Below are 10,907 nucleotides of genomic sequence, written 5' to 3'. Positions count from 1 at the left end.
TACACTTAAAATAATTTGGGGTCAAATTGACCCCAAGGAACACAGATGTATCCAAAACATATACAGCACTTAGGGAAAACATTTTTTGTGGAAATTTCACTTTTTTCTCATTGACCCCATATATTTAGGAAAAGTCATCAAAGATAAAGCAAAAGAATTTTGTACTTCATGTATTTTTCAGACGTTAAACATTGAACGGGATCAAATCGACCCCAAGGATAACAGGAGGGTTAAGACACAATATTATAAATTTGCTGTTACCAGAATGGTAATGACCAAGTCGTAGTGCATGACTAAATGTCATAGCATTGTAGTGCTATGGTAGTTAACTCTTCAATGACTATTACTGCATGCCACTGGAGTACGGCGTGCATTATGGAGCTACAAAAAAAGAAGCACACTTACAGACATATTTTTTATGACTGCAGATGCATGACATTATGACTACATTCTTGTCTTTGTCCCTTTTAGTCAAGGATGTCTTCCTCTAACAGAAGTACCTTGACTTTTATGCTTATTTCATTACTGTTCACTGTCCCGACGTAGACAATCTGGACGTAAAAACCTTTTCTTAGATTTTTGCCCTGGGAGAGAGATTATATGGTTGACTGACGATTCCTCCTTGGCTCCTTGTAACATGCTTTATTTGACTGAGTGATCTCATCGCAAGCGAAGGAGGCTGCGTGACTCAAGTGAAACTCGTATGAAGATTTGTCCATGAAACAGAGGCTTCTCTGTTAACTATACCAAGGGCCCCAAAAATATCCGCAAAGAAAACATTACGTTATGAAAAGTCATGACATGCTCACGTCCCAGCCTGTCAGTCACTGAGGCAAGCACGCATGCACACACACACGCACACGCACACGCACACACACACACACACACACACACACACACACACACACACACACACACACACACACACACACACACACACACACACACACACACACACACACACACACACACACACACACACACACACACACTGTCCCCTGGGGGAGATTTTTCTCAGCCTGGGAGTAAAGTCTCCTAGAACATATTACATCATCAAAGGGGGCCAGCTCCCACGACCCAGAACATCACACAGGAGCCCTGAGGGGCATGCTGGGATAGCCCCGCCCCTCCCTCCCTCCCTTTGACGGCGTTGGCCTTTGCAGCCCACATCAACTTCGACTGACTAACTAACTCTGATGTACGTATGTATGTATGTACAGCGCCGCCAGTTAGTATTGGCACCCCTTAATTTTATTTACAAATTGTGCAATATATCCAGAAATAAATGGAAATATACACAACTTTTACCATCAGGATCTTTTAATTGAACATTATAAGATATTTGGAATTGCCAAGTATTTATTTCCAAGTGCATTTTGTAATTTCAAGCAAAAACATTTAAAAGGGCATGTCCAGGAATATTGGCACCCCTCCTTCAAGGGTTAATTGCACACTATTAGACAGCAATGGCAGCCTCTGAAGGTTTTGGTTTTCATCAATGACTGTGTTCTTTCATTTGTACAACCAATCCACTGTGCATTTGGTTGTGTTCTTTGGGTTTTTGTCTTTCTGGAGTGCACATGATGTTCAACTCAAACCAAGTGTTCTTGCCATGGTTACACATTTTACTGTAAATGATGATACCTGTCATGTCATGATGCCTGTCATGATACCTGTGATACGGTCAAATCCTCCAATACCTAATGCAACAATGGGGTGACATAATATTATGGATCGGACACCATGCTTGCTTTTTGGTAGGGTGTCCTTTTCCTTAAAGACTTTCTTGCAGAGTATGCAAACATGCTGTTTGTGTGAGTCACTGAAAAACTGTGCTATTGCTTCATCTGACCTTAAAACATTCTCAAAAGGGCTGTGCTAGGCCTGTATTTTTTCATACAGCCGTCAGGTGTTCCCTGTTATGACTTTTATTAAGCAATGTGGTCTGCCTTGCTCTCCAACCAAAAGGCACTACTTTGTGTAGTGTTTAACACGGGGTGCTTATTGAAAAAAACTACCCAGAACAGTTCAAAGTTGACCGTCAGGTCTGTAGATGTTAGTCCCTGTGTTTTTTCATTATTTGCACTGACTTCCAAAGACTTGTATCATAATATCTTCCTCTACCCCCCACATCCAAGGATGTTCTTTACAGCTCCATGTTTGGCAGATTTCTGAATAACACAACACAGTGTTGAAAATGGTTTACCAAGGTCTTTTGAGATGACCTTTTATTATTTGGAGGTCTTGTTTTTGTAAATAATAGTATTTGTGGTGTCCTCAGGCAGCTCCTCTGTCTTCAGATTGGTGAAAGACACACAAGATGTAACAGGTGGCTATTTAAACACAAATATCATAATTCCTTGCCTAATTCATGTTCTATGGGCAAAAGCAATTAGTCAAAGGTGATTCCCATTTGCGATTTACCATAATTGAGTCAAATTAGGTTTCCAAAATGTTATCCAGTAAAGGGTGCCAATACCAGTGATCCCAGGAACTTTACCATCTTCAATTATTTCCCTCTCATAGTTTAGTATTTAATGCTGTTGATATTTTTTATATTTAGTTTCAACCACAAGCTATCTATAGAAAAATCATGGTTGACCATATTATTTGTTTTCTGGAGATATGTCCCATAATGTACTTAAACTTCAAGGGTGCCAATAGTACCTGGCGGCACTGTATGTATGTATGTATGTATGTATGTATGTATGTATGTATGTATGTATGTATGTATGTATGTATGTATGCGGTTTAAAAAAAAAAAAAAACGTGGCATAGACTACAGCCCATTCACACAGATCGGATGACCACCGATCCGACGCACTGATTTCTGAAAAATGCTGAACTACATCATAACAAGATAGCTATGGCATTATCAAGAGCCCTTTTGACACATTTGAAGACTTCGGTCATTACCATTTTGGTAACAACAAGCTTATTATAGAGGTTTTCAATGACAGGGTTTTTAACACGTTTAAACATTTTTAACATCTCAACATCAGAAAGAGGAGGCAGTGATATGATCAAAACCAAAAAATAGCTCTACTTGAACATCAATTATCCTGTGTCGAGTAGTTATGAGATCCAGATGAGATTTCATGCAGTCTGTTGCATAATGTTCAGTATGATAAAAACAAATCTGAGTTTTGTGATTAATTGCCACTTTTAGCTAAGTTATGTTGAGTGTGTGTGTGTGTGTGTGTGTGTGTGTGTGTGTGTGTGTGTGTGTGTGTGTGTGTGTGTGTGTGTGTGTGTGTGTGTGTGTGTGTGTGTGTGTGTGTGTGTCTGTGCGTGTGTGCGTGTGCGTGTGTGTGTGCTTGTGCGCGCATGCGCACGTGTGTGTGTGTGCGTATGTGTGTGTGTGTGCATTCCGTGTGTGTGTGTGTGTGTGTGTGTGTGTGTGTGTGTGTGTGTGTGTGTGTGTGTGTGTGTGTGTGTGTGCGGTGTGGAATTCTTGCTCATACTTGCTTTGTGATAGAGCATGAGTTCATCAAGGCGTAGACTTTGAAACTGGGAGCCAGATTTCGTGTAATGAGCAGAAGGATAGCGATCTGATTTTATGATTAATGACTTCTTTCAGTGAAATATAATCGAATGTGTTTGGTGGGGGAGTTCTTGCATACCTGTTTTGTGACAGAACCCATGACTTCATTTAAATGACGTACATTTTGAAACTGGGCCCCAGATGTAATGCAAGACATTGGAAAACGTGTCCTCACACTCTCCTTGATAACTCATATTGTGAGTGAGCTTTGAGTCACCATTTGTCGCACCCGACTTCTACGGGAATCATCTGACTTCATCATATATTACTATTAACTGTTGTCAGAAGACACTAGCTCCTTCTGATAAAGATCATTAAGCCTAGATCTTCAAAAAGGATAAATGCTGTCATGTTGTCTAAGGTGTTCATGTTTTAATGTGATAAGCACTGTAATTAAAAATGATCTTGTAAGGTCTCATGATGTGTTTTGTAAGGCTATCGTCTGGATAAAAGTGTGCGTGTGCGTGTGCGTGTGCGTGTGCATGTGCGCGTGCGTGTACTGTATGCACCCTCATGTCTGTGTTAGCGTTCCTATGTGTTTGCACTTCATTTTTTGTCCTGCTTACTCAGCATAGAAGCCACATTGCGAGGAGATTATTGATTCACGTGTGTATGGGTGTGTCTGCAAAAAAAGACAGAGAGGTAAGCACGTTTTTTTTTGCTTGTATTTTGCTTCATTTCCACAAAACAGGTACAGGGGGGAGAAGAAAGCATTGGAATAGAACCTGAGGTATTTTGCATCAAGCAGCCTAAGGTATCTGTAAATGCTATGTACAATATCAAAATTACCAATAATAATAATAATAATAATAATAATAATAATGACACAAGGACCACTGACTTGTTTGACAATTAGAAGGCTTTTTAGGAGAAAGAAAAGAAAAGAACATGGAGAATCCAGCAGCAGCAGCAAGAAGACAAGAGGCCAACACACAAGCCAAAGCCAACAGGAGGAAAAAGCAACCAAAGTTCTGCGCGTGTGGCGCCATAGTAAGTTATCCTGTTCACATTATTGTGCCGAACCATACGCCACCGCCACTCACCCACCCATTACCCCCTCATTAACCAAGTAGGGGCGGGGAGTTCAGTGGACAGGGAAGAAAGAGTGAGGAAAAGTAAGAAATCATTTTGAGGCCTTCTTTGTGTGTTGTGATGTGCTCGAAGAAACCAATCCATCATGGGAGTTTTTTTTTCCCCTGAGAGTCAGTTAGCCAACCCTGTGACTTCTGGCCTAACTCTACTGCATGGGTGCCTGCATGGGACAGGCCTTGAACAGTCGTTCCACGATGTGTGGTGTGGTGTGCTTTAACTGGTGTGTCTTGAGTGTGAACATACTGTAGAGTGTGAGAGCATATTGGTTGAGTTTGTGTTTTGGGAGTCTGGGGTAGTCTTTCCAGGACTGGCCCATTGACATCAGAGAGGTGCAACTGCAACTGAGTATAGAAGGGAAAGGCCATTTCTACCACTGCTCGTGTTATTGGCAATTATGACGTTCATTCCTAACTGGGGGAATAAGGGGCAGCACACAAATGGCTGCAAGAATCAGGCAAAGGAGCTGTCAGTCATGCACATGTAGGTTATGAAAGACTGGCACACATAAGGAGGTTTGTCAGACCAATATTTTGTTTTTTTCAAAAATCATTCTGTATTGCTCGAGTTTTTGTGTTTCGTTTTTTAAGTGTTTTGCATTCTTTTTATAAATACGATACAGTTAAACTGCAAGAAATAAACAACTTAAGTTCACAAATATTATATTATTTCTCATTGCCAGAATGAAACAGATAAAATAAATTAAAACATAATGATAATGGATAAAACATTTTTTTGTCCATTAAAATTGCAGTACGATTTCTTTACATATGCATGTATATGTGTAATGGATATATATATTTTTAATATATATAAAGCTTAGTGCTGTTGGTACACAGCTTGTCTGTCTGTAGGTAGCCAGCCACTTTAGAGCATGCTCAGTGTACATTTGGAGGAGGAGTTACAGTAGTTTGGTTGAGAGTGCACCACTGGTGCAACTTCAAACCATAAACCATAGATATAGAACACAAGATGTCACGTTCAGCCTTTTGGCATGACAAGCCTTACACGCCGCAGTCTTGGTGCATATTTCGTACGTTTTTCACGCTGTAAGCAAAGGCATTTTACCGCCACCTACAGGATAATTTGCGTATTGCCTTGTCAGCAATTGATGTTCGTACAACCAGCGTTCCCACTGAATAAAGATGGCAGCAAACTCGTTCCAATGGCGGTTGTCAACACGGCATCCAGTGTTCTATATCTATGACCATTAACACACAGGATATAATTATCACAACTAATACTTTGCGGTGCATATAGCTGTTAACACTGACAAAATTGACAGTATGTCAAAGGAAAACAAAATTGTAGTTTCGAAAAAGCATCTCTTATTTTTTCAGCTGTGGCCACAGAACCACAGTTCTCTTCATGTGAATTTATTCGGGCATGCTGGGAACTTTTGAATTCTCCCAAAAAGAGCGTCCTTCATTGCGAATGGTACAGTAGCACGCCTTGTGTGTGTGTGTGTGTGTGTGTGTGTGTGTGTGTGTGTGTGTGTGTGTGTGTGTGTGTGTGTGTGTGTGTGTGTGTGTGTGTGTGTGTGTGTGTGTGTGTGTGTGTGTGTGTGTGTGTGTGTGTGTGTGTGTGTGTGTGTGTGTGTGTGTGTGTGTGTGTGTGTGACAAGAGTTCATATGTTCATAGCTTTTCCTTTGGTGCTGGAGTTATGGCACTTGTCTTTCAAAGTACTGCAGTCCAACATTAGGAGAAAGTCAATAAATGTCCTTCTGTAACCTCTATCGAAACAAAATGTCCATCACAGCAAAGTTCCCTTTGCCAAAGAAAGCCTGTCTGTCTTGCACTGCAGTTCATTCGCAACTGCATTGACAGCCAAAGGCTTCTCCCATAGTCCTGTACCACACTCGGAGACCCTCTCATGACTGAACTGTCCATGTCAACAAGTCTCAGAGAGCCAGGACTCCTTCGAGCCCATCTGGAACAGGTCTGTATAAGAGTAACAGTTCACAACTGCCTCGTTGAACTGTTCTTACGTGATCTGGCCAGTCTGTGGTGGTGGTGGTGATGTGTGGCGTCAGGACACCTCGATGACCTCCATGCTGCCCGAGAAGCTCGACTGCTTGCCCAGCTTGCCCAGCTCCTCGCGGGAGTGCTTCTCCGACATGCCCTCCTCAAACTCCATCTGGCAGCTCAGACGCTTGAACTGTTTGTCCACCACGATACTGCCACCCGACGACGATGACGAGGCGGCAGAAGCAGAGGCGTCCTCGTGCCAGCTGCCCCTCGAGTCTCTGGCCTGCTGGGCTTTGTCCCGGAGCTGCACCCCCCGGTCCTCCTCGCAGGAACCGGCACGCCCGCTGCAGCCGAACGCCATGTAAGTCGAGCTGCTTCCCAAGCGCAACGCGGGCATGTCCGACCCTCCAGGCCCGGGCAGGGAGCCAGGGCTGGGGAGAGGAGGGGCGCCGCAGCCTGGGCCCAGGAACCATGCGCAGTCGGTGGTGGGGGTGCCGGGGGTGGTGGCCTGAGCCGTCTCCCTGTGCTGGGTCCAAGCCGCGTTGGCCGAGGAGGGCAGGTTGAGTAGCAGGGAGCTCTTCATGCTGCCGACCTGATCGGAATGGGCGTTGTGAGGGCCGAGCAGAGGGTGGGGTGTGAGGTTGAGGCTGAGGGAGAGGGAGTGCGGAGGGGTGGGCGGGCTGGACGCCTCACTGAGGGTGCTACTACCGCTAGTGCTGCTGCCGACACTGCTGCCGCTGCTGCTGCTGCTGCTGTTGCTGCTGCTGCTGCTGCGCCGGCCTTTCCTCCGATGCCGGACGCGGCCCTCTCCCGGCCCGCCGCTGGGGCTCTCGGCCGAGACAGAACCGGGGCTGTCCAGCACTGGGGAGTACTGGCACACGCCGTTGTTGCTCTCGGGGCTCTCCAGCTTGCACAGCTTGGGCACGTCCTCGGAGCCGATGGGCGTGAGGGCGAGTTTGGGCGGGGAGCCGCGCTGCTGCTGCTGACCCTGCCCGCCGTTGGGGGAGTAGACGGACTTGATGTCCAGGGAGAAGGAGCGCTTGAGCCGGTTGGTGTCGGCGATGTGCTCGGCGGACAGATTCAGGCCGCTGACCAGGCCGTTCCTCTGCAGGAGCGGCCTGCTGCCGGGCAGCTCCGAGTTGCGGATGGTGCTCTCCACGCCCGACTCGTGGCTGCAGGGGAAGCCAATGGGGGTGGTCGCCCCGTTGCTGTTGCCGTCGTGGCGCTCTGGGCCGGGGAACGGAGACGTGTCGCCCCCCCGGTCCTCCTGCTCCTCCTCCTCGTGCCGCTGCTCCATCAGCGTCCGCATGGGGTGGCAGGTCAGAGCCTTCAGCACCTTCAGGCCCTTCTCGAACTCCAGCAGCTGGCCCAGGAAGTTGAAGTTGGGGGAGATGGACGGCCGACGGTCCTTCACAAACCTGCAAAAATAAAAAAATAAAATGTATTAGATACTTTTATAGATACTTTAATTAGATCACTTTTACAAAGGTGCCAGATACTATACTACTGATTAAATGAACAAATGAAACAAATAAATTAGCGGATAAAATTATTTGATATATCATGTTTGATATGATTCCTGTTGCATAGTAGATGCTCAACCTGCTCTGTCAAGTGAATGAAATGCAATGTGCTATACTAGTACTGTAGTCTTCATGTATGTTTTCTTTAGAACAATCTGTGATGGAGAACATTATGATGTGTTTGATGTGTGATGATCTTAAACTGTTCCTCATGTGGTTTTTTGGTCATTTTCAAAATGCAATGGTGACTTTGTGATGGAGAACATTATGATGTGTGGTTATGATATGATCTTGAACTGTTCCTTATGTCTGTTTTTTTGGCCATGTTCAAAATGCAATGGTGACTTTGTGTGTACGTACCTGTAGGCGTCGTCCGACGAGAGCCCCATGGTCTTCATGATGTAGGCGATGGCGATGGTGGCCGAGCGCGAGATGCCCGCCAGACAGTGGACGATGACGCGGCAGTTAGACACCTTGGCTTTGTCTGTGGAGGAGGACAGCAGAGGGAAAGGGGGAAACATGTCAGGGCATGCAAGACTACAAGAGGTACCACCGGGCGGATAAGCACAACGTTTAGCGTCCGTTAAAAAAAACCTCAACATCCTGTTTTACAAGCCCACCAACAGCTGCAGACCTCCCACCCAGGTGCTTTATTGGATGCTTATTCAGAGAGATTCAAACAGCAACACACACATACACATACGTACACACATGCACGCACACACACACACACACACACACACACACACACACACACACACAAGCAGGCAAACAGGCAGACAGACAGACACACACACACACACACACACACACACACACACACACACACACACACACACACACACACACACACACACAGAATGAATAAAACATGCACGCACACACGCGCGCACACACACACACACTCTCAGAGCTGTGTCAGCAGGGTGTAGTAAGGGCGTGCGGTTTTCGCAGTGGAGCCTCACTTACCGATGAAGTCATTGGTTTTGTCTAGCCAGGGCAGCAGCTTCTCACAGTAGTTGTCGTTGACGGGAATGCGCATGAAGTGGCTCTCGCTGATGAAGTCTGGCTTGGGGCAGGTGTTACTGGCGTTCAGCACGTACGTGATGCCATGCTGGCCCATCAGCTCCTGGAGGAGAGAACAAAGAGCCATTAGGGATGGCAACCCGGGCCCCCTGGTTAACCCCTTGGTGCAGAGCCTATGTTATAACTTCACTGTCACCAAAGTTATAATGGCTGTTTCTCAATCTGTTACTTAAGGCTCTCCGTACTGTCATTGCAATGTTGTTGTGATGTAGTTGAGCATTTTCATCAAATAGTGAATAGGCCCGCCGGTGACCCCATCTGCAGGAAGAGGCTACTGCATGTGACGTTGCATGTTTGGCGCCTTCTGCAGGTGACCCAGACACACTGCAGAAGGGAAGACAGACAGGCTTATTACCTACTAGACCCACACCCGGAGCACATGGCCCACTCTGTCAGTTCAGCGATGCCATGTTAAGATTTCACAAGAAAAAGGACCTTGTCATCCCCGATGTTGACAAGGACGATGACATCTCTCTGTGTGTGTTTTCTTTCTTTTTCCAAAAAAACAAGAATGAGGAAGTGGTCTGTTTTTGCCTTTCTCTGCAGCTGGTAGTGTGCTAGTGTGCTGTGAAAACATAGCATTAACTGGAAGCTGCTGTTATCTTATCTGCTACATGTAGGAGGTGTGAGCGAGCGTGTGTGAGTGACTAAGGGAGATGGTATGCTGCGATAAAACAACACACACAAAAAAAACACTTTTGCAGGGGGACTCGATAACGACTGTGACAGGGCTGACATTTGAAAACAAGCGCAGACATCAAAGTGAAAACAAAGGAGGGATGGCGGCGGTGCTGCAGAATGCGGCTTACTGTTTGTCTGCCATGAGCTCACGACATTCCTCTCTGGCTAATGTTTTAGTGAGAGAGAGGCATGCAAACAGCCCAGAGAAGGAAAAGTGTGCTCAAACATGTCATTACCGACTTTGGAAAGTGATAAAAACGCCGCTCCGTCACCACCACCGGCCTCCTGTTTTTGTAGGCGGCGGCATACCTGACATTTTCAAATCATGACAAGACTTACACTCTCTCGTGGGAATCTCCACCCACAAAGGTGTTCACGAGAAAAGTATATGTTGTGGCGAAAAGGTTTCCATTTTTTTTTCCTCTGTGTAATTGTGACTGAACAGGTGCAGGCATTGGCATCTACTTGTGTTTATGCTTAAAGGAAGCTGCCATGCTTATAAAATAAATACTGAGTAAGATGAGGGTGTGAATACTATTCTCTTTTCATGGTATCTCATGACCAAATGCAACAGTTCCTGCTGTTGGCCTAGCTTGACAAAATTTGCTGTGTGTGACCTACTTCCCCAATGCTAAGCTAATGGCAACGGTGTCAAACTGCAGACACACGCACATGCACACACGCACACACACACACACACACACACACACACACACACACACACACACACACACACACACACACACACACGGAGAAGGGATGTTGGGGTTGGGGCACTAGGTGGGTGCAACCCACTTCCATTTAATTACGCTAAGCTAGGCGAAAGGTGAGACAGACTGACAAAACTGGGTTACTGCACACCCAGAGATATAACAAGTGTGTCCCATTAGCAAAGCTCTGAGCTAGACGACAAATAAACAGCGGAGAGTGGATTTAGTGTCCCAAGGTGGAAGCTGGCTGGCTGGCTGGCTGGCTGGCTGTCTGGTGAGGCAGCTGGTACAGGTAGGTGGGCGGAA

General features: G+C 45.8%; 1 protein-coding gene across 1 annotated transcript in view; it reads right to left on the bottom strand.

Annotated features, from left to right (window-relative positions):
• Window positions 1-4,766: 4,766 nt before the first annotated feature.
• LOC134439362 (dual specificity protein phosphatase 8-like) overlaps window positions 4,767-10,907 on the bottom strand; it is a 21,101-nt gene continuing 14,960 nt past the window's right edge. The window contains exons 3-5 of the mRNA XM_063189282.1: window positions 9,094-9,253; window positions 8,485-8,608; window positions 4,767-8,019 (exon numbers count right to left, since the gene is read on the bottom strand). Coding sequence (XP_063045352.1) covers window positions 6,663-8,019; window positions 8,485-8,608; window positions 9,094-9,253 — 1,641 coding nt within the window. The 3' untranslated portion in view covers window positions 4,767-6,662. The remainder of the gene's footprint in view (window positions 8,020-8,484; window positions 8,609-9,093; window positions 9,254-10,907) is intronic.

The sequence above is a fragment of the Engraulis encrasicolus genome, chromosome 22 (genome assembly GCF_034702125.1).
Source record: "Engraulis encrasicolus isolate BLACKSEA-1 chromosome 22, IST_EnEncr_1.0, whole genome shotgun sequence".
NCBI classification, from domain to species: domain Eukaryota; kingdom Metazoa; phylum Chordata; class Actinopteri; order Clupeiformes; family Engraulidae; genus Engraulis; species Engraulis encrasicolus.
This window is presented reverse-complemented; position numbering and strand designations above follow the sequence as displayed.